The sequence below is a fragment of the Pteropus medius genome, unplaced genomic scaffold (assembly GCF_902729225.1).
Source record: "Pteropus medius unplaced genomic scaffold, Ma_sr-lr_union100, whole genome shotgun sequence".
Taxonomy (NCBI): domain Eukaryota; kingdom Metazoa; phylum Chordata; class Mammalia; order Chiroptera; family Pteropodidae; genus Pteropus; species Pteropus medius.
In genome coordinates this window covers 8,076,477-8,103,402 of record NW_024344371.1, presented here as the reverse complement: position 1 = coordinate 8,103,402, position 26,926 = coordinate 8,076,477, and the positions used below count along the sequence as shown (strand labels likewise).

At 34.3% G+C, this 26,926-nt stretch overlaps 1 protein-coding gene and 1 pseudogene across 2 annotated transcripts; both read left to right on the top strand.

The window, feature by feature from the left end:
* The first annotated feature begins 5,665 nt into the window (after positions 1-5,665).
* On the top strand, positions 5,666-16,640 carry DTD2 (D-aminoacyl-tRNA deacylase 2). Of its 2 annotated transcripts, XM_039870495.1 has the most exons (4): positions 5,666-5,886; positions 8,924-8,993; positions 12,690-12,852; positions 16,207-16,640. In XM_039870495.1, exons 1-4 carry the CDS (start codon positions 5,776-5,778, stop codon positions 16,229-16,231), a joined length of 369 nt encoding a protein of 122 aa, XP_039726429.1. In that variant the 5' UTR covers positions 5,666-5,775; the 3' UTR covers positions 16,232-16,640. The 2 variants fall into 2 exon arrangements, with proteins under 2 accessions (XP_039726429.1, XP_039726428.1); XM_039870494.1 differs by lacking the exon at positions 16,207-16,640 and having other exon boundaries at positions 5,668-5,886; positions 12,690-13,877.
* Positions 9,415-9,533, top strand: LOC120608640 (uncharacterized; annotated as a pseudogene).
* Positions 16,641-26,926: the final 10,286 nt, after the last annotated feature.

Genomic DNA, 26,926 nt, shown 5'->3' with positions numbered 1-26,926 from the left:
ATCATTTCATTCAACAACATTTCGTTATAACATTGATTAGATGTTGTAGGAACTTAACTCTTGTGTATATCAATTAGCCTATGGTAAAATTGGTTTCATTATACGTCGTTTCGTTTAAAGTCACAGAACCTATCGACAATGTTAGGTGAGGACTTACTGTATAGGAAGTGTAGCTATAAAAGAGAAAAACAGAGAGGTATTCTAAAGACAGAGTCAGTTGATGACTAAGAAAAATATTTGCCTAAATGTAGTATGGCCCTGAAAATCAGTTTTATATCAAATTGTTTGGGCCACAGATCCTATCTCCCCTGCAGTTAAGGCCAGTCACCTGTTTAATTTGGTTCAGGCTTTCCAGGAGGTGGCTCCTCTTCCAAGTCCTGTCCTTCCCCTATAGGAAGGGAAAGATCACAAAGGTGGAAAGAGAAACAGTTTTTCTAATGCTTCCCATTGTTTTCCTTGTCTTTTCACTAAATTCCGAACTCCCTGAGAGGAAGAACAGCATCTTATTCCTCATACACTCCCAACACCTAGCTCAGTACCTGGCATGATAAATAAATACTTATAAATAATTGGATAAATACATGAATGTCATTATTATTTAATTTTGGAGTTGGAATTTTTTGTATTTGTGAGATTTTTAGGATGTCCTTCCTCAAAAATGCTGAGGACCTACTGTATTTCTTTTGCTTCACTTGCCAAAAAGAGCAAACAATCAGGGGGCTGCCATCTGATACTACTGCTTTCCCTTTACATCCCAAGCAAAAGGAACTGAAGAGTTAAGTGTATATTAACAATTCATTATTGAAATCTCTATTACTTATTTACTTCCTGCTGGAGTCAGTATGACCTTGGTTACAACACTCAAAGACAGTGAAAATTATTCATTATTTTTTTCTGTATCAAATCAAATCTGATTCCAGGTCCCTTCCCCCATAGTCCAAAAGATCCCAGGAGAGCACTAAGGACTTATGTCCTTAGTAGCCTGCTCTAATATGCTTCTTATTCAAGTCTGCAAGACTCTTGGAAGTCAGGGGCTCCATCCCTTCCTGCCATGTAAGTTGAACTATGTAGGGAGCATTTTTACCAAAGCTAGGATCCCAGCAACCATTCTCTTCTGATTTCTTGCCATATCCCCAGTGATTGGGAAAAAAAGGGGGTAGGGGTCAAGGATTTTGACTCATCTTACACTGATAACTCACTATGTCAAACTTCACCTCTCTAAACTCTTGGAGAAATTAAGGCATTCCACTAGAAATGTTAACTGCAGCTATCTCTTTGTCTTCCCAGCTGTCATCTTTCAAGAAAAAAGGTGACAAAAGAGTCCTCATTGTGACCTTTAGGACCTCTTTAGTCACTATGTCAGATATCTTCTGCTTGCCTTCCAAATCCACACTCAATCATCCTTCACCCTTTGAGGCTAGGACATCAACAAGTCTCCATGTTTCCTGATGTCTGGTTGGGTTTTGCCAATGGGAAGCTCTGACAGGAAATGGATGGAAGATGGAGAATGGGGTCAGGTATTTATTTTCCTAGTTCTTTCCCTAAGAGGTCACCTGGAGTTGGCTGTGCTTCTTTGCAGAAGGTCAATGCCTTGTCTTAAGGGTCTATATATCTCTATGTCTGGATTCCAGACTCCCTTTTTTTCTCCCTTCAAGTTAATCATGAGAAAAACATCAAATTCCAATAGAGGGGCATCCTACAATATACTTGAGCAGCACTCCTCAAAACTGTCAGGGTAATTAAAAGGAAGGAAAGTCTGAGAAACTGTCACAGCCTAAGGAAACATGATGACTAAATGTAATGTGGTATCCTGGATGGGATCCAGAAAAAGAATTTAGAGAAAAACTAATGGAATCTAAATAAAGTATGGAGTTTAATTAATGTACCAGTGCTGGCTCTTTAGTTGTGACAAACATATCATGGTAATTTGAGATGTTAATAACATGGGAAGTTGGGTGATGGGTATATGGGAACTCTCTGAATTATCTTTGCAACTTTTCCATAAATCTAAACTTATTCTAAAATTTAAAGTTTATTTAAAAAGAGAGAAAGAGAGAACTCAAAGTACTATACACTTATAGTCAAGTAAGGAATGCTGAAATCGATTTACAAATAAATGTAAAACTGGCAAGACCAGTCAATATGCACAGAGTAAAAATCAATTTTTATGAACAGGAAAAATTTGCTTACTATCAGTGTTCAAAAAGTTAACTTCTACCTCTACAGAGTTGTAAGACAGCCCAGTAAAAGACAAATCTTATATAGCCCTATAGGACTAGGTAATCCTGAGAAGCTCCAAAATTCCATTAAAAGGATATCTAGAAATTTCTTTTCCTGTTTCAAAATATTTTACAATTTTTTTCTTATAAAGAATGCAGATGCCAAAATCATAAAAAGGCTTTACAACAGAATTAGCTGACTTAACAAAAGGGCCAACAGAAGTAGAAATATTCAAAAGGTTACGCAATGTTTTGCTAAGTTATCACAACATTATGAACTGAAAAATAACCCAAAGATCAAGACAATTTATCACCCTGCCTTGAAGAAACTCTACAGACTGCCAAAGATATATATCACTGCCTTCGAGTTAAAGCATTCATTATGTTATATTACCTAGGCAACATACCAGCAAATGGTACAGTAATAAAATATGAATTTAAAAAGCAAACTGAACAAAAGAACAATCAACATCAAGTTCTCAACTAAATTCTATCCCCTACATGGTTCTACAAACTATTCATGTTAAAGATAGACTCAGCTCTTAGGTGAGAACTGTCATTTTCCCAGGCCTCTTATTTTCATACAGAGGGGCTTTAACTGGATTAACACTTATACCCTCAGTTTCTGCCTCTGTAAGAAAAGGCTCCATAACAAAATATATGAAGAAGAGTTTCCATGACAAAATATATGGTTGTGATTTGGAGCATTTGCCCTTAGATTTTTTTTTAAGCTCTTATTTAAATCTGTCTGTTTCCTCTTTCCTCAGTCTTACTGCATGTGACAAGTGTCTTGAAGCCAGAATTCACATGGATCTTTCATATTTCAGTTTCAGGTACTCTGGTAGAAGAGTGACTCTCTCAAAGTAAATTCGAAAAGTGACTTCTGAATACAATCTATTATCTCATGCTTGACCATGGGGGAAAACTTGCTGATCACTCCCTATGTGACAATTTCCACTCTATGTCACAGAAATATTTCTTATTATAAATGAATAAATTACTATTCTGGTTCCACCTCAATTTGTGTGCATTTAGTTAGATTTCTCAGAACCTGATCACCTCCTAAGCACTGAAAAAAAATAAATCTCTGGGCTTTGAAGTCAGAGGCTAGATTTCTTCCTGCCTTCCCCAAGACGAAATATCTACCTCTTTCAGTTGCATTTTTACTAATTAACATGCCCCTATTAAAGTCTCAGGTAAGAGGCATATTTTAGAGCTAAATCTTAGGAAAGCTCTGCTTATTCTGAGAACTATGAAACAGATTATAGTTCCTTCTTTCCTTTCCTCTTTCAATAAGAAAGTTTAGCATCAACTGTAAGGGATCTTGTAGAAGTGGTTCTCAATTTTTCCATGTTTGTGAATATTTTGTTAAAATTTAGGGCAGCCAACTTGAATTAAACAAGTTAAAACAACTCTAAATAAATTATTCTACCATCTCAGACGGCCTAGAATGCATTTGTAATTAACCCATTATCCATATGGTCCCTTTTCAGCATTGTGGAGCCCTTTGAGAACTATTCCTACCCAGATAGTAATTTCTGATATAGGCACAAGGCAAAGCTCTCTTGAACCACCATCTTCCTCTCAAGTTCCAGTGAACCACTCCTTCTTTCCTTAATGCTATGCTTTGCCTTTGACTTCTAAATTGAAGAAAATTGTACATGTTCATCTCAACATTACATATGATGGACATAATGTTTTACAACAAAAATTAAAGTGATATATATATATATGTGAAAACTTTGCAACATACTATATCACCTCAAGCACTCCAGTCAGAAACCATGTTTTTACTTCCCCCATTGTGACTTACTGACATAATTCTATTTTCTTTGTTACTAATGCTTTATTATTATTCATATTTTAGTATTTTATTGCATGTATGCCTTATCTTCTTAAATTCTTTGTGGAATGAGACTAGACGTTCAAAAAATAAATAAAATACAGAAAGGTAATACTTTCTCTAGTGTCTACTCTCTACTGACCTCTACAGGTAGAAAGGAAGAGTAAGTGAGACGCAATCTATTACTGTATTACTTACGTAATGTCCAGGAGATCCTTACCCAACAGGAAAGTTTAAAGCAACTGGTGATCTTTGCAATGCTGACCATTACTGACCAGACTCCATCTATTCACAGAATGGATTTCCTAATTTGCTAAAATCTATTCACTGTGAAAGACCTCTAGGAACCATGTATCGTGTTTTCAAGAGATTTCCCTTTCTCCCGCACCCATATACAAACGGACACCAAAGTCTTCTCTTGTTGTGGGTCAAGGCTAAGGGCCTCGATGTCAAAGTTCCTTCCAACTCTGTAAAACTTGAGTCTGGGAGTGGAAAAAAGACTCAATAGTCATAATGACATAAAGGTGCAGACAGTGCAACTTGTCTGTGCTTTACAGACAAATGTCAACAAATGTAGGAACCCCTGCGATGCAGCAATCAGAGATAATGTAAGATTTGCTTCTCGTTTTTACAAAACGTTTCTACAAAAAATATAAGGCAGCTGCAAGATAACCAGCAAGAGGCAGCTTCAATTTTGTGTAGAAAGACTGTTGATTATGCATGGATTATTTTCTTCCATCACACTACTTTGTATGGATAGCAACAGTCAGCGATATCATATTCTAAAACAACAGATCCAAATGTATAGGTATATTGTGCCTACTGAGCCCATATCAAAGATCTGGGTAATGCAGTCAGGGTAACACTATTATTCTTCATCTAAATTCTCAAAGCTCATAGGAAAATAATGCTAATCTGATGCATGTTCGAGGAATACGTTATGCGGAAAAGAAAATCAAGCCTTTGTTTAATTTTACTTACATGCTAATATGTCCCTACGGGAAACAACACAGATTTTAATATCCTTATGTGCATTAGAATATGTCATTTTTTGTATTAGTAGCAGGTTAAAAAGTTTATTAACAATCACACACTTTCTTGGATAAGAATATTTTTAGCAAGGATATTTTCTAAAGGATTAATCTCCAAATGTGTATTCACATAGCATACCAATACCTTTTCCACAACTGCAAGATTACAATGATTTATAACAATAAGAGGAGGAGACAGTGTTATTTTATTGTTTGGGGTAAGGAAATTTTTGAAAGATTTGTAGATTTTATTTTCATCTTCTTATATTTTGTGATTCAATTGATTCATTCTATTCACCTATCTTCATAATGGGCATAATATGGGTTTAAGCAAATTAAAATTTTTTCAAAGTCTGGAAACAAGCTTTCTGAGCTGAAAAGTGTTTCGTTAAAAGGTGTTCAGAGAAGACGGCCAATAAGTGTTTTCACTCGTTTAAAGATACACACTGAGCACCTTCTACAGAGTTGGGTTGGTTCTGCGCAGGGGTTAGCCCATTGTTTTTCAAGAGCGCACATCCGGGTCATCCACCCGAAAGCCAGCAGAGGCTCCGCCCCCGTAAGGGCGGGGCCACGGGCGATTTGGGTGTCTTCCTCCCTAGCGGCGGTCCTTCCTCCCTGCGCGTTGCGAGGAGTTGCGCTGCGCGCGTCCTGAATCCGTCGCATCCCCACGCGGGCTAGAGCCATGGCTGAGAGTGGCCGGACACCTCAGGCCCGGGCGCTCCTGCAGCAGTGCCTGCACGCCCGGCTGCAAGTACGCCCCGCCGAGGGGGACGCCGCGGCCCAGTGGGTGGAGGTAACGTCGGTCCCGCAGCTCCTATTATCCTCCGGCCCCTGCAGTTCGTTCTGCAATGTCTGGGTGACTTGTTCCCCAGCGTCTTCCTCCGAGCCCGCGACGTGGCGTCCAGCACGTGTCGTGGGCGGTGCGGGACGTCAGGCGGGTCCGGCCAGGGTGCCTACAGTTCCCTGCCTGACTTCGCCTGTCTCTTAATCCCTGCACCATCCGCCCCAGCTCTTTCTCCCTTGGACCTATTCCTCTATAGGAGGATTGTGTTCCCTACTTTGGACCGCGGGAATGTGAATTGCCTCTCACCGGCTGCCTACCTGTGCTCGGTGGACTTTAGACCTCATTGTGTCAGATCTCTTGCTTCGAATGAGCAGAGGCGTTGCCACGCCCTTCGCGTTGCTGTGCTGGGATGGTTCGAGCTTGTAGCCTAGATATGTTGAAAACGTTGAAGATCTCTTTTGACGAGCTCCAGATCCTCTCGATTTTCCTGTTACATTTACTGTAGCTAGATCTTAGCATAGAAATGAAATTTTCCACGAAACAGTTCTTTTTTCAAGAAACTTCGAAAATTTTGACTTATTTCCAAATAGAAATAAAGACCACTGCTTTATAATAACATTGCCTTGGTATCAAACACATTTTCTCCAAAGAATTTAAAACATTTACACCACTATGATTTCCTTCTACTTGGATGTTTGCCTTTTTAAAAAACAACCTGCACCTAATCCTTTCAAAAACAAAATGTTCTTTGAGGCCCCTGACTTATTTTTGAGGTAAGATGAAATGAAGAAAAAAGCTAGTTCGTAATTAAGACCTTTGGAAGTGCTCAGAAACTTTAATGTAGGAGCATCTCCACTTTTCCTACCTGCTGAATTTAGTCTCAGATCTAGCATTCCTTAACATAATCATTGTCATTATTTTAAGTAATAGTCATAAACTATGATATATGGGTGATTATTCTTAAAATGTGATCCTTTGCTAACTTGGAAATATAAGCATAAACATTCCTATATTTTCCCCTTCCTTTTCTCAAAAATTCGTGTTTCTTATTTCTTATTTTTGTTATGGCCTTTTTTTGAGGTCTTGATTTCTCTACCATATTTTGAAATTTTGTTCTTTTTATATTTGCCATCTCATCAAAAAATTGCTTATTTTTATAGTTGCCTCATGGGATTTTAAATCTCAAACTACTAATTATTTAGATTTTTCCCTTTTATCTTTTTATATTCTTCATGCCTGTATTCTTCATCTCTTTATACAAAAGTCATATTTTATTGCAGCCTTCCAAACTACCGGTCTATGTTTATAAACTTCAAAAGCTATTTTAAAGTTTTACCTTCACTCCCACACATGGTTAAATTAATATAAAGAGATAGTAAGAAAGTAAATTCCTCTTTCTCAAGTATCCCCTTCCTTATTCTATTATTAAAAGTTCTAATGATTTAAAAGCATTGTTTTAATTGTCAAAGGTTTGAAGGATACTTTGTATGTCCTTAGTTTCATTCATTTAGAGCTTTGCAGTCATAGGCTCATGTTTTTCTTCTTGGGAGATGAATTTTTTAAGGTAGTGAGAATTAGCTGTACTTTTCTATACATTTGAAATGTTTTATACCAAAAGAAACTATAAGGAAAGTGATTCTGACTTGAAGAGGGGAATTTGTAGGCCACAACTTAAGATCAATTATTGGAATAAACTTAAAAAATACCTTCATGAGGAGGTAGTGTGGTGAGTGCAACAGGTATATATTTCTGCAAATAATTCAGTATTGTGACATTGCAAGTGTCCAAATATGAATATGCTTGAGGATATTTTCAGTGGAGAGGCCTGTGACAGTGGTGCAAATAACTGTGGGATTCAACCTGCCAGCTCCTTATTATGAGTGTGCATTGGAGGTCCTTGTTCCAGAAGTACAACTGCATTTTTTAAAAATTACTTCTTTTCCAGGTAAGTCAGGTGTAAGTGCAGACTGCATTTACATTTACACAGAAGACAATTTAGATAACATAAATCCTGTAAGATACAGTAGAACTTAAATGCATTCAATAGACAAATTGAGTTTCTTTTAAGTACAAAATAGTCTATAAAGTGCTTTGAGAGTGAAAATGTAAAATAAATTGTGTACCAGCTCTTAAATTTATTTTTACGTACTAACTTAATAAACACTTATGTCTCTCTTACTTTGAACCAGGCACTGTTTTAAGCCCCTTACAACTGTTAACTCATTTAATCTTTATAATAGCTCTTGGACTCAACACAGTTAATCTCTGAAATAAAAAACTTAATGATTCACTCAGCAGCAAAGAATCAGCAGCAAAATCAAATTCGTTTATTAAGTGTCTCTTTTACATATGGTCTCTAACCTACAAGGACTAATAAAGAAATATCCAAGTCTTTATATAAAATAAATAAGCTTACGTTTCTGATAACACACAATTTCGTGATGTAGACCTTAATATCATAAATGCAGTTTCCAAGGACTTATCACTATGTTTATTTAAAGCATTAACAATAACAAAAAATAATTGGATGATTTCTTAGAGTTTATTGAAATAGAATCAGACCCTTATTTTCATGACCTGCAAGTAAATGGATAAGGAGGTATAAAGAGTGTTCATGTCAAAGGACATATCAGTCACACTGTTGCTTATACATCAACCATTTGATATAATGTGGATTCATTTGGTGTTAAATAAACACCCTGCAAACTAAATGTCTCTGACAGCCTTACTTAGAGGGGAGGAGGCTAGTTTATAGTCCTAATATTGTTGATTAGAAGTAAATGTTTGAAGGTGAAACTTGTGGTCTTCACTGCTCTTGGCTATATTTTAAACTTAATTTTTGAAATAAATGAAAACAGGGGTGATTGAATATTGAAAAAGATTTTCTCACATATTTAAGAAATCAGTATTGTAAATCAATGTTGTAAAAATTTAATTCTCTTTCTTTAACCTCTATATAACAGTTGTAATATTTTATTTATTTACCTCTGTATCTCTATACAAATGTTTCTTTCTAATCTGAGTTCACTGTGTTGATTTATCATAGGTTCAGAGGGGATTAGTGATCTACGTGTGCTTTTTCAAGGGAGCTGATAAAGAACTTCTTCCCAAAATGGGTACGTGTTTGATGCTGTTTATTTTTTAAGAGTGACATTGTATAGCAATAGATGGATGAATTTCCAGACAGGGCAAAAGGCACAATCTTAAATTGTACTGGTATACAAGTTTTAAATGACAACTCAGTGTACTGGTTTTGACTTTAGCTATTTGCCTGTTCCAAAGTTTAAAGTGGGCAAGTGTGGTGGAATTCTTTTAAAACATCTGCAGCATTTTGGATGACTTATAGAATGGTTTATAAGAGTTTACACACACATACAGACAGCACACTGAGATTCAGTCAAGGATACAGAAACTTGTTGGAAGCAGGGTGGCCACATAGAGAGAAGCAGATGCTACATTTCTTAATATAGTTTTTTTACTCTCCCAGAGTCCCTAGCAGGTCTGTAGGTGATACTGTATGTATGAGATATGAGTCCCGTCTACAGCCATGCTACCCTGAACAAGCCCAATCCTGTCTGATCTTGGAAACTAAGCAGGGTCGGGCCTGGTTAGTACTTGGATGGGAGACCACCTAGGAAGACCAGGTGATATAGGCATAAAAAATAAAAAAATAAGGGATTGTAACCTGACAGGGTCCTTGTAATCTGTGAGGTTAACCAAGGGTTGCCTCGCCTGAAAAAAAAAAAAAAAAAAGATATGGGTCCCTTCAAATCTGGACCACTCAAGTTTGCATCATTATTATGGAAGAATTTACATTAACCATTTAGGCATTTCTTTCTAGGAAATGTGTATAAATATAAGGTTCTTCTGATTCATTAACCAAGCTCAGTGTCATATCAACACCCTCTCCAAGGGCAGAGAAAGCAGAGTCAACGTTCAGGCATCTCTGAACAACAATTTATCTGCCTTCAACTTTCCAGTATCCTGAATAGTCCATAGCACTGCACATTCCTTGTGATAATTAATAGTTCCAGATATACCAAATCAAATCGTATACTATCTCAAGACAGTATTCGATGTAATAATTATGTCCAAAAAAAAAAGCCTGAAATAATGGAGCTATCCCTTAAGATTAGGGACAGGTTATATCTTCTTTATTAGTAAAGGACAGCACCCATTAGTTCAAGTAATAAGAAATATAAATTACACAAATATGTAGTTGAAGTATGCAGAAGTTAACCTAGTGGAACTCAAGGGTGAATAGCCCAGTGAGGAATAGCTTGGACAAAAGGCTAAAGCTCCTAGAGAGAATTTTGTGCTGAGACATCATACAGGTTTGACAATTTGTCAGAGGATGAAAACTGGACTTACAAAGGGACCTACAATAGGTGAGGATGGAAAGCCAATAACTATAATGGTTTAAAATTAGAATCTAGATGATAATAAAGAGCTTTGAAGGATTTAAAGAGAAAATGAAATGAGAGCTCCTGTTATAGAGGATGATTTGCCAGGACCTAATGCTTGGGTGTTGGACATTCTGTCCATTTTCCTAAGTATTTTGCCTTGAATTAAATCTTTATTAACCATAAAAAAGTATAATAGAAATCTTCAATAACAGGAAGAGAATTTTTGTTGTGACTTACGACTGACTGCAGAAAGTTGTTTCATATATTCTTAAATAGATCTTAATTATAAGCTGAAATGAATCAACTACATCCAAGCTGCATTTTGTTTTATAGTAATTAAATCCTATGTGCTACCGTATGTCTCCCTGAGTTCACTTTGAATACATATATAAGATTGTGGTGAATTAAAAATACCGAGGTCCACCTTAACTCTTTTAGTGGATAGTCTAATACAAAGCTTTATATATCATGATTCTCAGTAAAAAACTGTGACTCTAAGAATCACATTCTGCTGGTGTGAATTGTAAGCAAAATAAGTCCATCTATTATTTATAATAGTAGTTTGGGCTTTCCTTTATTCCAGGAGACAGAGTAAGCCAGTGTGATGGGATTCTCTTAAACTCCACCTCATACTTATTACATGGATTCAGATCTTTCCAATTAAATCATGTTGCCTTTGAAACATAACAACCACTTATATCCATAAAGTCTGAAACAGCATGGCTAACATAGAGATGTGCAGAATCTTCCCCATTCATCTTCAGTATAATTGGACTGAGATCCAGAGACCTGTCCAAGCTTAACTTCCTGTATATATTAGATACTTGATTGATAACCTGTCTTAGGATCTTTCAGTTCCCAACATGCCATTAATTCATTATCTCATTTTAATTTAACTTACTGGCATTTGTACTTGTATTATATTCTACATACTGATATTTGTTTAACAGTTTGAATTGAATTCTCAGTTATTGTCAGTAGAGGGAGGTATGCAGGAGTATAATAAATTATATTTCAGGCCTGTTATTCCAAAATTGCTTCCTTAGTTTGTTACAAGAATGAGGCCTAGATAGCTAAATAGTGATTTCCATTGAAGTGAAGTGCTCTGGAGAGTTACAGTTTCCTTAGAAGCAAGCAATAAAGACTGCTGGCTATACAGCAAAGTCCTATTCATAATAGAGAATATTAGAGGTATTTTTAAATAGATATTAGTTAAGTAAAAATTGATAGTGTTTAATGCATTGCTTAGGAATTCATATGGGTGTTCACTATGTTAGGTTTTTACTAGGTTAATTCTATGAATTAACCATACTTAATCCTTATTTACTACAGACCCTGTAATAATTGAAACCATCGATTACCCCACCAGAAAGCATACCTTTTCAAGCCTAATTATTAGGCAGGAGTATGAGGTTTCTATAGTTTCTTTTATCATTTGTCCTCTTGGGACTATTGTTTACAAACAGAAGTCATTTATACCCTTCATAGAGGTAGGGAGACCCTAAGGCTATTTATATTAGGCATTTCTTATGTTTATTGTTTTGAAAATGGCTAATGATAGATGTGAAAGTTTTCTAAGTTTAAATTTCTAGCTACACATAAATATTTATGATGATTTTGACACTTATTAGCTATAAATATAGTTTCATAAGTGCCATAAAAATAATAATACCATGTCTTCTTTTATGTATATAAAGAAATTGCCCGTAACTCTAAACTTTTTCATTTACTTTTTCAGTTGTAACAATGAATTTCTGATGATTCTTGCTTTCACCTTTACTCTTCTCCCACGGGTTAGATTTGTAAAATGATTAATTCATATAATAGTGCCTTTAAGATTATGAAATTGTAAAATCAGCTGGGTTTTAAGGAGGCCCAGGTTTTTTGAACCTGGAACCTTTGTCTCAGCTTAGAACTCAGAGCAAATAAGTTTAAAAGAATAAATGCACTAAGATTTTTATTTAATATTCTTTGTTATGAAGCAGAATTTGGTGTGAGGAGGATTTATCATGGTCTTTTTCTAATGGGATTTGCTTACGAAATAGAAAAAAGAAGAAGGCAAAATCCCGTGTATTTCTCTGGGCCAACAATATTTTGAGTTTCCAGTATATAGTTAATTTAGTCCTTTCTGGATGAACTAAATTGTTATGAGCTCTTAACTGCCAAGTCACATTTAAATCATTGCCATTTTCGACATGAAATTTGCCCTGTTTTTCATGCTTAGTTCATTTAGCTTAGTGAAGCAGTTTTTAAAATCTAAATATAGACTTTGGGTAAAAAGCATGAGCTGACAAATTGAGTTTTAAATATTGAAACTTGCTGACTAGAAAATTGTTGGATTTCTTTATTTTTTTTCCCTTCATTTGTTTTTCACTTCAAAATGTTTTCCCTTTCTTCCCCACCCAGTTAATACACTGTTAAATGTGAAAGTAAGTGAAACAGAAAATGGCAAGCACGTCTCTATACTGGATCTACCTGGCAACATTCTTATCATCCCTCAAGCCACTCTTGGTGGGAGAGTAAAAGGAAGAAATATGCAGTATCACTCTAACTCTGGAAAAGAAGAAGGGTTAGAACTTTATTCCCAGTTTGTGACTTTATGTGAAAAAGAATTAGCGGCAAACAGCAAGTGTGCTGAAGCGGGGGTTGTGGTTAAACATGGCACTTACGGGAACAGGCAGGTGTTAAAGCTGGATACCAATGGACCATACACACACCTAATTGAGTTTTGAAAAATTGAAAGTTAATTTCTACAGTTGTTTTCTGGTATAAAATGATCTGGACTACAATTAAATTTTCTTCCCCTTCTTCTTGAATACACTAATCTTCAGCATTTTTAGACAAGAAAATCCTGGGTCCCAGCCATAACTCTACAACCTACTAATTGGATGACCTTGCCAGTCACCTAAACCCTAGACTTCAGTCACCTTTCTTTCTGCTTTTCCCTACACTTGGACTTGAAATTTTGAAAATTGCTTTCTATTCACTTTATGGTCATTGTGGAATACAGCTCTCTAGCTGTATTTAAGTATTTTGAAATGAAGAGTTTTGTGCAATCAAGGAAAATATATTTCTTATACCCTCAAATGTATGTAGTATGTAATAAAAATAACTGTTTGTATTAAAATTAGGTAAAATCCAACACTAACCAATTATAATTCAGTCAGTTTTATTTTATTTCAGTTTTCTATATTTTGAAAGAATATGCAATTTACTGTTTTTTCAACATATATGAAAATGTAATATAGAAATGTTATTGTGAATTATAATATTACATGCCAAGGATTTCCAAACGCTTTAAATTATTTTAAGAATCTTTAGTTGATATTGAAACAAGGTATCGGGAGTGAAAAGTTGTTTTTACTTAATATAACGGTGTGTTAATACTCTGTTTCTTAATTTTTTGCCAAAACAATGTATGTCTCATTTTTTATCTTTGGTTTTTAAAAGTTACTGTTTCATGAAATTAGTGTTCATGATTTTTTACAGAGTTCCTTTCTTGTTGAATTAGATTGCTATAAAAGGAAGAAAAAGGGAAGCTTTCTACTGGAATTAGTTGAAAATAAATTCACTTGCTCATTTCCTTATTATCTATTAATGAATATTTGTGTCCCCCGCCGCCCGAAATCATATGTTGAAGTACCCCAATATGGTAGTATTTGGAAATGGGGCCTTTGGGAGGTGTTTAGATTAATGAGGTCATGAGAGTGGGATTAGTGTCCTCATAGGAGACACCAGAGAGCTTTCTTTCTCCCCACCATGTGAAGATTCAGTGAGAAAGCACCCATCTACAAGCCAGGAAGAGAATCCTTACTAGAAAATGACCATGCTGGCACTTTGATCTTAAAAGTCTAACCTCAAGAACTGTGAGAAAATAAATTTCTGTTTCAACCAGAACTGCGAGAAAATAAATTTCTGTTTAAACCACCCAGTCTGTGGTATTTTGTTGACAGCATGAGCTAAGACGGTGACATAAGATAGACAGCTAATCGAGTAGACTTTTCAAGGGCAAGAAGAAAATACATAAGAAATTGAAAGAATAAATGAATCCATAAAAGATAATATTCAGTTTTTGCAAACTCCTCTGAAGTGATTTAAAGAGATATTTTAAAGAGTAAAAAACAACTATTTCTAATTACCAGAAAGATGAAGAAATTAACTTGAATAAACAAGTAACTGCTGAAAATTTTTTGTTTAATGATTTCTTTAGTTCCATGTTCCTTAGATACTTAAAATTTTTATCACCAAAAAAAAAAAATCCTATTTTCTCTATATTCTTCCTGTACTATTCTATTTTGGAACTTGAGAATCAATAACTGGCTTGGTAATGAGCTCTTTGTCCTTAACTTTGGCTTTATTGATTCACAATACACTTATTGAAATGTAATAAACTATTCATAAACTTGCAAACTCCAATTTTCTCAAAGTTTCTACAAGGAGGTGTATATGTTTTTCAAAAAGATTATGTGCTTCCTATTTTAAATCATTTTTTGTTTGTGTGTAGGAGAAATATTGACTCACAGCCCTAGATTGCTCTTTTACAGTTCAGGCAATTCTCTTTAAATTTTTTTCATGAGGTACTTGTGGAGAATAGCAATTTCAACTACATGAAGGATTATTAAGTAGAATGTGATGGCTCTTTATTTCATTTCCAAGGAGGCTAACTAGCACAAGAGGGAAAAGGCAGGAGAAATAGTGGATATGAAAATAACTATACCTTGGCTTTCTGTAGCTCTTCTGGCCCACGGTGCTCAAAGAACCTTCAATAAATGTCTCATTTTATCTTCACAGTATATAATGAGGATAGTGCTGCGGAAAATTAAATGATGCTTAAATGATTTCTCTAAGATCACATAATAGGAATAATTTCAAAATTCCTGACTTTTCTTGTAATGAGAGTTGTTAAAATTGAAATTGTCCTTGATAAAGGCTTAGCATCTCCCAGTGTTGATCATTTGAGAAAGAACATCCAATAAATTGATTTCTTTACTAAATTAGGTGGCAGTTGTAAGTCACAGGGTTGTAATGCAGATGGGTACTAGACTTATCGTGGTGATCACATCATAAGGTATATAAATATCTAATCACTACGTTATACACCTGAAACTAATATATTTTATGTCAACTATAGTTTAAGTAAAATAAAAATAAAGGTGGCAGTAGGATAGCACCTAATGTAGGTGCCTTCTTCCTCTGTTTTTCTAAGATTCTAGAATTTTTGAATTAGAATATCATTTCTAAATACTATTTTGATCTGTCTTTAAAGACAGCTGATTCAGTTAAAGAGAATACTGTGTGTAAAACATGGACTACCAATGAGTGTGGTTTTAATATTTTGAATATACTCAGTAAAATCAAGCACACTTTTATCATTCCTTCATTAATGCAAGTCAAAAGAAGGCATACTGTTCATAAATAATATCTGTATTAATGATTTATTGACTCTATAATGAAAGAAAGAAACTTATCAAATATAAGGATCAAATACAATAGAATCCTATGCCACTTGTTTTAGGAACTCACATTGGTGTTGTAAGAGAACAATGACGTCAAATTTTTACTATGTATGATTAGCATCGCAGAGGACCTGATTTGTTATGTTATAGTTAAATTGATATTGAAAAAACCCACATGACAATTAAACTAATATATTTAGAAGTGTCTTACCTATTAATTTATTGAAATAAGACTAGTTTCTGAAGAACTACTAGAAAACTAACATTTTCATTCTGAAGCCACACTTTGGTAATGACTTCAAATGGCTATTTATTTTGAAGACTTCCTAATTATTCTCTTTCCTCCTATTTCTCCTATCTCTAATCCTTTTTTACAGACCATCTTCAAAATATTGTTCCTAGAACATTTCTTTCCCTATGATATTATACTGTTCAGAAATTTATAACTTTTTTTTTTTAATCTACAGGGCAAAGTCTAAACTTCTAAAGTAGCAAGAAGGTTCTCCATACACCTTAAGAGTGAATGAAATTGCGCAGGGAGAACTGTAAAGGACCAAAGTCAGACTCTCAAGAAAACAAAGGGCAACATATGAGAAGCCAGAGGACACTATAGTAGTCCCCTTCACTCACAGTTTCACTTTCTATGGTTTCAGTTACTTCTGGTCAACAACAGTTCAAAATTATAAATGGAAAATTTCAGAAATAAGCAAATCACAAATTCACTCTATCGTATCTTTTTAATATAACTATTTGTGTAATAGCTCTGTACCTTTAAAAGATGTATAGAAAACAAGTCTTAAAATACAAAAAGGAAAAACTATTTCATTTAAGAAAAGCTGTATTTGCGTCCTTCATAAAACAAACTTTTTGCGAATCAAATAAAAATGTCTTTATGAATTTTGATGCATCAAGCTTTATTAGACCCTTCTATATTTAATACAAAATACGGCAATTCCGTGAGACACATCACAAATAGCCAATTTCGTGACAAATATGACCCTACTTTTTACTGAGCTTTTCTGTTGAATGAATTATTTGTAGTGGGTCAGCCAGCATTTTTCTCTTAAGAAGCTTAATAAAATTTGACCTATTACATCAGCTTTTCTTCTGAATGTGAAAAGATCAATTTATGTAGAGAATGCACCACACCCCTTGTAACAGTATCTGAGAACCATTAGCTAATACAATTATAAACAGTTGGGGCTGGGAAAGTAATGTGGACTTTTTTTTTTTTTTTTTTTTGAGAGTGGGTATGGAGTTTTTTAGAGCATGTCTGACCATACAAGCAAAAATGCCATCCTTGGATCCTACTTTGAGATACTGTTTACTTAACTTTGTGCTAACAGAGATAAACTAAGGCACACTTTCTACTCTAGGCATTCTTTTAATTTACTTTGCAGCCCCAAGTTAAGCCTCTTTTTGAGTAGATGCAATCATCTTCAAAGTTTAGTTTGCTCAGTGCCTGGATTACCCTTTCTCCTGATTATATTCAAATAGTCCTCATGGCTTTGATTTCTCTTTATTGTATGCATACCTACCTTTTTTAAGCCAGATGCTGAAAATGTTCTGACATTTGCTTAATACTGTATCATAGATAGTTGCTCTGCACTTAAAAGTTGTGTTCCTGCATCTCACCCTGGACCTACTAAATCAGGATTTCTGAGAAGGGGCTTGCAAATCTGTGTTTTAAAAGTCACTTTTCCTTACCTGTTACACAAACTAGCAACTGGGAAATGATTGTGTAGTTGTAATATCTCTGAACCAAGGGTCAAGAGGCTTTAGTTGGAGTTTCAGCTTTCCCACAGACTATGTGTTGTACTACTCTAGGGTAACTCAGTCCAGGACTCATCATAAGAGAAGGATTTGTATTTGATAAATTCTAAGATCTCATTCAGTTCTGTCACTTTGTGGAACTCTGAAAACCGAATCTTACATAGAAGGAGTTAGTTAAACTTTAATTAGAGGAACTGGAAAAATTGTTTAGGTTTATATTCATCTAAGCTACAGTTGTCTCTTAATTCAACTAGCATGTGAGTTACTCTTCTAAATAACTAAATTCTGCTTGCATTGCATTAGTTTTTATTTGGTTCTTAAAAGCTGACCCACAGAATGAGCTTCAGACATTTCACTCAGCCCTTTGCCGTTTCATAGCTCCATGTTTCCTTGGTGATTCCAGTGTTCACAGTCTGCCAGGTCCACTTTGAGCCATTGCCACTCTGCATTCCTTTTACATTGTTGATAATATCCTTTTTTTCTTCTTCTCCTTCTTATAAAGAAAGTGACTTATTTTCTCAGGGTTCTGAATTGTCAGAGGTTACTGCAAATTTTAAAGCTATATTTACTAACAAGAAAGTAAAGTGTCTCACTGTCTTAAGCAATGATTAAATTTTATGCTTTTGATTGCCTTGGTGTTGGGTAGTGTTTTTTTCCATTATAAATCTGGGCCTAATTTTACTTTCAAGATGATTTCAGAATTTTATTTTAAATGTTATTCAGTGTTCTTGAGCTATCAGCTCATAAATAATAATGATGAGCATCCATATCCTCCAAAAGGTTTTTTAAAAATCTTTCTTTTCAATGATGATATAATTTGCTAAACTTTTCCAAAAATCTTATTGGCAGTTTCTTATTTATTAATGTCATGTGACCAGAATAAAGTTCATCCAGTATATAGTCTATAGTTTTGCATTTATCCTAAAATATATGTAGGATTTAGTAATGATATATTAATTTCTTTTTTTTCTTGATATTTTCATTTAAAAAGAAGAGTGAAAAATTATGCAAGCATTTCAATACTGGATCATTGCTACTCTCAGTTTAATTAATATTTGAGATTATTTAATTAACCAGATACTTACTACTTATGTGAAAAAGCAGTGGTAGGCATTATAAGCAAATAGATAAGTGTATTGCAAGGGACCTGCCATTAAGGTTACACTAGTGATTCATCCTGAATTACACAATAATTATAGAAAAAATATTGGATTTTAGCTCTCCTAGGAGTTCTTTGTTAGACACAGTCAGAATTCAAAAGGCATAGTTTTTTAAATAAGAATTTATTTAGAATCTACTATATACCCAGTATTCAGAAACATGGGGGATAAAAAATAAAACATGTTTCCTTTCTTTGTAGGTCCATATCTTTATATATTTCAGGAGACAGATGGGGGCAGGGAATATAGATTTGGAATTAGGTGCATATAAATTTTTGAGGAACCACCATACTATTAACTTTGGTGACTTTGGATATTAGAACTACCATATGATCTAGCAATTCCACTTCTGGGTACATATCCAAAAGAATTGAAAGCAAGGTCTCAATGAGAGATTTGCACATTCATATTTAGAGCAGCATTATTCACAATACCCAAGAAGTGGAAGCAACCCAAATGTCCATCGAAGGATGAATGAAAACAAAATGAGGTATAAATATGAATGGAGTATTATTCAGCCTTAAATAGAAAAGAAAATTCTTTTACATGCTATGATGCGGAAAAACTTTGAGGACATTATGCTAAATGATCTGTTCACAAAAAGAAAAGTACTACATGATTCCACTTATATGAAAAATCTAAAGTAGTCAAATTCATGGAAACAGGAAGTAGGACGGCTGCCAGGGACTGTGGAGATGGGGAAATGGAGAGTTATTTAAAGTTGTTGTTTATAAAGTTTTAGTCATGCAAGATTTTTAAAAAAGTTCTAGAGATCTATCTCACAACAATGTGGGTATACTTAAACTACTGAACAATATACACTTTTTAAAAGGTCACCAAAGTGGATGACTTTGTGTAAGACTGTGTAGAAAAGATGTCAAGAAAGAAACAGCAGGAAGCTGCATATTTAGGAAACAGGCAGATTAATAGATGCCTTCAAGAGACTGACAAAGGGCAGGAAGAGATGAAGCAGAAAAATTAGGAGAGAATGATGTCATGTAATCCAAGAGAAGGGAGAATTTCTATTCAAGTAGGTTGTGGTGAACAATATCCAATACACTAGAGAGTTCAAATAGGGAAGAACTTTTTAAAAGCCTTTAGGATTTATAATTAGGAGGCCACTATAAACATTATTGAGTACAGGTTCCTTGGAATTATGTAAGCCAAACATCTTGAGGATTGAATGGGACCTAAGAAGATATAGTAGAAATAGAAGAGTCAGGGAGCTGAGGATGAAGGAAATCGAAGAGCTGTAGTTTTATAGGAAAGCAGCAATATAAAAGATTTTGTTGGTTTTTTTTTTTAAGATGCAGAAGATCTAAGCATGTTTTTAGAGGAAGTAGAAACACTGAAGAAAGGAGAGGCTTATGGAACAAAGTTAAGAAGCAAAATACCATATCAAAAGTGTAGGTGGAGGGGTGCTTTTGGAAAATTTTGAGTATCCACTGGGATAAGAAAAGATTGCTGAGTGTAGGATGAAACGGAGAGCTCTAAAGGAGTTCAGACATATTGTCCTCTACCTTTGCTGTAAAACATAGGACTTGATCATCTGGGAGAGAGGAAAATGGCGTGGATTCGTGGCTGGAGGACAGAAGTGAATGTTTGACATAGCTACTTTAAGAAATGGGTAAGTGAGCAAACTAGTTGAGGCTGTATACACATCATAAATAACACAGCAAATTAAAAAGCACGGTTACACAATTTTCTTGGCAGCCCAGGAGCAGATTGGAAAAAGCAGGTGGTTTGGTTGATCCACATTCAGGGATCAGCAGAAGAGGTGCTGTGTATTAAGATCAATGATGTAGAAGGAATGCTAGTAAGGAAGTGGTTGGAACAACTGACCTCATAAACCAAAACAGACAAGGAAAGGATAAAAAAATAAAATCAGCAAGGAGCTAACAGACTAGTTAAGGGATGAGGTCAAGAAGACCAGTGCTTTTTAGAAGGGCAAATTCAAAGAGAATTATAGTAGATGTGGAAAGATTAGAGACTGGTCACAGTATGAGATCTGTGCATAGAGCCATTAAGAATGATAACAAGATCTAGGATGAGGCCATGGGAATGTGTAGCTGTAGTCAAGGAATTTTGGAGCTAGTACATTGGATAGCTACCCTATTTAGACAATAAAAAACCCAGAATGAACAGACTCAAAACAGAAATACCCATAACCCTGTGCCAAAATTTTTAATAACTGTGAGAGTGTGAACTGACGGTCAGCAAAAGGCAATGATGAGGGTGGGGAGAGAGTAACGTTTCAAGAGGATGTGAACTTTAGAAAAATAGAAAAGGAGAACCATAGTCTGAAAACCCTGGGGAAGCCAGGGAAATGTCAGCTCCATTTCCTGGTGGTGAAATAGGAATCACTTTCACTTAAAAGGATCTGTGTGGTCATGAGGAAGTCGGGTTTTTATTATGGCAAAGAGATCAATAGATTGTTAGGGAAAGGTCAACAGTACACTGTCCCTCAATTTATGCGGTATTTTTATGCAAGTTTTTTTTATTTATGGTAAATATCCCCCCCTCCGTTTACGCAGACATTTTATACGCAGTTTCCATTTATATGGTCCCATTTTACACAGTTCTTTCTTTTTCATTTCCATTACTGACGATTACCTTTTTCTAAAAAAAACAATAGCTTAATTTGGCTACGTACAAACAACTAATACTTACTAACACACAATTATTAATGATCTCCCGTTCACTGGATGGCAAATAAAAAAGCACGGGTAACTACTGATGTTTTTCGGGATTGGTTTTACAAACGTTTTGCTTTTGAAGTTGAAAATTATCTGAAGGAAAAATGTCTTCCTTTTAAGATAGTAGTTTTACTCTTAGGTAATGTACCCGGTCATCCACACAATTTAGAACATCCAAATATGAAAGTTGTATAATTACCACCAAATACAACTTCCTTGATCCATTATTATTTCTGCCTTTAAGATTAATCATATTAAATAGAGTTTTAATGATATTTTTAATAAACTTGAAGATAATGAATCACTCACAGTTACAGAAGCCTGGAATAAATATGCAATTTTAAGTTGTATCAAGAATATTGCTTTATTTTTGAATGATGTAAAGTTGTCAACTTTAAATGCTTGCTGGAAAGCAATATGGCCAGAAGTGGTTGTACCAGGGAATATGGTTCCAACAACTGAAGAGGGGAGTAACCGGCGTTATTAATTTATTAAATAAATTTCAAGAAGACAATTTAACATAGATGATATTAACAATTACTGGTTGATCAAGAATTAACTGATAATGAATTAATTCACTTAATATCTGAAGCCCATCCTGTCAATGAATGTGACAGTGACCTTGAACCACTTTCATTCACTGCAGAAAATACTTACAAAGCTCTTCAATCGGCCACAAAACTGGAAACTGCAATTCTAGATATTGATCCAAACGTCCAATGAGCCTTAAAATTTTGAAAAGATTTTTAAAATGTTGCAATGAATATTGAAGAATTTATGAAAACTTAGCAAAAGATGGGATTAGAAAAAGATCATCTAAAAACATAAACATAAATAATGAAACCGAGGTAGTACTTTCATATATTTCGAGCGATGAAGACAGTGACTTTGTGCCAATTAAAGAGAAGGTTGATTGCTTTAGATTACAATACAGACATTGACAATGAATAAAATTTATTTTTTTTCTGAATTTCATTAGCATTTTTCGTGAAGATATGTAAAATAAATATTTTTATGACTTGTATTGTCCTATTTCTTTAGTATTTTTTTTTCGTATTGGCAGACTCTTTTTACGTGTTTTTTTCCCTGCATAAAAAAAGATGCGTGGACCGGGTTAATCCGTGTAAATCGAGGGGTGGGTATATAGGAAATTTTATCAGCAAAAGGTAAATAATAATATAACGGTATTTTAGAGGATAAATTGTGATTACTAGGAGAATCAGCAAGTTGAGTGTTACGGAAAAGAGAGAGAGAGGAGAGACAAGAAAAAGTGACCAGAAAGACATAATGAGGGAAATGTCATTGAGAAGTACACAAGAGTTGCAGGTAGGTGAAAGAAAAACGTGAATGGAATCATAATGCGAATTTTTGGTTGAATATTGTTTGTCAGAAATAAAGCAAAAGAAATTGAGCAAGAGAAGTGATGTTAATACAACCAGAATGCTAATTATGCCTGAATATTGTTTGAGAGAGATAAAGTAAAAAATATGGTGACATAAGATAAAAAGAAAACACTAAATTTTGGCTTCGTATCGTTTAGGAGAGATGAAAAAATGAAGATGATCTGGAAACAATATCTAATATTAGTATAAATAACCTCTCCTTTAAAGTTTTAGACTTCAGATTTAAACATTTTGTTCTGAGGGAAAACATCTAGGCATCTTCTCCAAAGCCAACTTTCAATTAATATTTATCTTTCAGTACTGGAAATACATTGAGTACTTGATCTAGGATGACCACAATTCAGTTCCAGTTCACCCCATTTTCACAGGTTATTTATTTATTTATTTAGTATAGATATATAATGCACATGCCACAAAATTCACCACTTTAAAGTGTCTAATGGTTTATAGTATATTCACAAGGTTGCACAATATTGTTGTATGGCATAATATTGCAATAAGGTTGTACATCATCACTAATTCTAGAACATTTTTATCATTATAAAAAGGTGTTTAGTACTTATTAAAGTCACTTCCCATTTCCACTCTATTCCCAGCCCCTGGCAATCACTATTTTATCTTTGGTCTCTATGGATTTGCCTATTCTTGATATTTTATACTCAAATTGAATCACACAATATTTGGCCATTTTGCGTCTGACTTCTTTCACTTAGCATAATGTTTTCAAGGTTTATCCATATTATAGCTTGTATCAGAACTTCGCTCCCTTTCATGACTAAATAATATTTCATTGTATGGATATACTACATTTTTGTTATCCATTCATCCAGTTGATAGACATTTGCATTGTTTCCATTTATGTATTTATTTATTTCCTATTATGAACACTGTACCTTGCTATAAACATTCAAGTACATACAAGTTTTTGCGTGGACATAGGTTTTCAGTGATCTTGAGTAAATGTACCTAGGAGTAGAATTGCTGGTTCATATGGTAACTCTATGTTTAACTTCTTGAGAAACTGACAAACTGTTTTCCAAAGCAGCTGCACCATTTTACATTCCTACTTAAGCAATGTATGAGGGTTCCAATTTCTCTATTTTCCTTACCAACACCCGTTATTTTCCTTTTTTGAAAAAATTATAGCCATCATAGTGCCTGCGAAGTGGTATATCAGTGTAGTTTTGATTTGCATTTCCCTAATGACCAATGTTGAGCATATTTTCATGTGCTCATTTCTCTTTTGTATAGTATCTTCTTTGAAGAGATGTCCATTCAAATTCTTTGTCCATTTTTTAATTGGGTTATTTATCTTTTTATTGTTAATTATGAGAGTTCTTTATTCTGGATACTAAAACTTTATCAGTAAATGATTTGCAAATAGTTTATCCCATTTTATGGGTTGTCTTTTTATTTTCTTGATTATATCTTTTGAATAACAAAAGTTTTTAATTTTAATGAAGTCCAATTTATTTTTCTTTGGTTGCTTGTGCTTTAGATGTTGCATCTAAGAACCCAGCATATGTATAAATAACTCCTCTTTTCATTCTAAAAAGTATCCCGGTAGATAACAAATTACACGGACGCTCTACTAATAACAATCTCAGAGACAGGTAATTAGAAGCCCCGACGCAGGTGGATGAGCAAATACTGACTTATTTTATCTTTTCTTCATGATAACCGGTACCATTATTTGGAAATCTAGCAGCAGTTGCAGTTGCCATTTTGCATTCTTAGGCAACAAATTCATGTTGAGTACCTACTATGAGTCAGGTACCTTTCCAAAGGGGGGCGAAAAATTGCACCAGGAAATTGCAAAGAAAAAAATTTTAAATGCTTTTTTTAAAAATTATTTTGTAAAAGTAATATAACCATTGAAAATATTGAAAAGATAGAAAAGCCTGTCATTGTTTAAATACAATTATTTCATTTATTTATTCTCTTATAATCTTTGCTAATGACCACACACATATTTTTAACACAATTTCGTTATAAAGGGATTTTATATTTTGCTTTTTAAAAACAATATTTTATCACAAATATTTAATACAAATTTTTAAAAATGTTTATCTCAGGGAGTGTAAGGGAGAGGAAGTAGACAAAGGGAGAAAATGTGTAAGTCAATAAAATATTATTAAGATGGACAAATATGGTCTATAAATGGATTTGTGCTCTTGTCTGTGAATGCCTGTAGGTTGGCAAATTGAGTTCAAGAGTATATAATTCTATTCCATATTATTAACATTTTTCTTTTTCTTCCTGATCTATGACTCTGGCTCCACTGATTACCTTAATCATATTACATGGTTAATTTAATTTCTAGCTATTGTTCATACTGTCAGTTAAATAGTTGCATCTATATAAGATTCTCTATTCTAAGTTTGCAGCTAGACAAGAATTTTGACATATAAACTAATTTTTATTAGAATTTATTTCAAAAATAATGTGTCCCAAAGAAGTTAGTAATAAACCTATACTCATAAACGCAATAGCTGATAAGAATTTCCATAAGTATTTTTTATAACACTGTATATGGTTTTTCCTCAGATATGATAATTCAGCAAGAATACTATTTATCACCCGGGTAGAGTTTCGTCCTTTTACTTGGTAAGTTCAATTTCTTGAGCTAGACAAATAATCTTAGATTATGAATTTCACAGTGAATTATTTAGATCTTAATATTATCACATTATCCTGAATGATTATTATTCTAATATATTTAATTTTTAAGTGGATGATCATCCATCATTAGTTTTTACATTCAAATGGCTCCAATTGATGGATTAGGTTTTGATGGGATACCTTACATGCTACTTATAAAGGATGAAACATCCCTAAATTAAATCACTAAATTATTTTCTTAAATTACCTGTCTACAGGTGAACAGTTAACTTGCCTAAAGAGCTTGTAGCCAAAGTCGAGGGTTTGCGTAATATTTAGTAACGTATCTCAGTCCTAACTCCACAATCCTAGCTCCGGCTTGACCTACTCTTGGGTTTTGGCTCATGTTGAGAACTGAGCTGCTAGTATCATTAAATTTTGCTCCTTCACCTTGATAGATTAAGTTTGTGATTAGTTTGGCTTATGATGGTATTTCCTGTGGTTCCCATCAGGAACTTTCTGACAGGAATAAATTGACATGCTGACCAAGGACTCTCTTCTAACCTTCTCAGCCCCACTTTTATTGATTCCCCACAGACACCTTCCCCCTTCCTGGAGTGTGCTACGGATCCCATCATCCAAAGCCTTGTCTCCCTGGCCACTGTGGGTTTGTTGCTGCCCAATCCTCTCCTTTTCCACTGAAACCTTTCTGTCCTGCTGCTTACTCCTTCAAGATCACATCCTCCCTATCTTCCAAGGTGAAAACTTTATTAAAGGAATAAGCCAGACAAGATCTTCAGGATTTTCTCTCCGACTTCAGGTTACAGCATCTTAACATTAGCTTCTCAAAGTCTCTTTCTTTATCTTATGAAAATTAGAGGAATAATTCTAACCATGAGATTTTAAAGCCAGATATGAGGGGAAAAGGGTATCGTAGCAAACTACAGAATCATTTCGGGTCTTCTTCACTCTTTGCCAATTACATGTACCTATAGGTAGGAAATAGCAGGTTTTTCCCCTCCCCTCAATCCATGTGATTAAGATGTTAATATGGCCAGTAGTAATGAAATTACTATGAATATAAATTTAATGTATCATATGTGTATGACTTTGCTTAGATATGTGATAACAGCTGAAGGAAAACCAAATAAATGAAAATAATTGTCATGTGGAGGTAGTAGGATTACGGTTTTGTTTCCTTGAGTTTAAAAAAATTATATTTTCAAGTTAATGCTAATAATAATATTTTTAAATAAATATATGACTACATACCATTAAAAGAAAGACTTTAAAAGCGTTGTTAGGTTAACATATCTAATACAGTTTTGACTATATGTGGTACTATGATAATATGGAAAATATATCAGACAAGGATTCAGAAGGCCTGGTTTTGAAATCTTACTTCTGGAATCTTGTAGCAAATATAGACAATTCACTTAACTATTTTGGGCTTTGGTTTCTATTTCTTCCAAATAATAGCCACTCTATTTACTTCGAAGGGATTTTTGTAAGAATAACAATAGAATACTTGAATTTTAAAATTGGAGGACATCT

What these genes read in the sequence shown, in the direction of transcription:
- DTD2 (XM_039870494.1), top strand. Translation starts at nt 5,776, where the DNA reads ATGGCTGAGAGTGGCCGGACACCTCAGGCCCGGGCGCTCCTGCAGCAG. An exon ending in CCGCGGCCCAGTGGGTGGAG is followed by an intron (nt 5,887 to 8,923) that starts GTAACGTCGGTC and finishes GATTTATCATAG; the next exon opens with GTTCAGAGGGGATTAGTGAT. An exon ending in AGAACTTCTTCCCAAAATGG is followed by an intron (nt 8,994 to 12,689) that starts GTACGTGTTTGA and finishes TTCCCCACCCAG; the next exon opens with TTAATACACTGTTAAATGTG.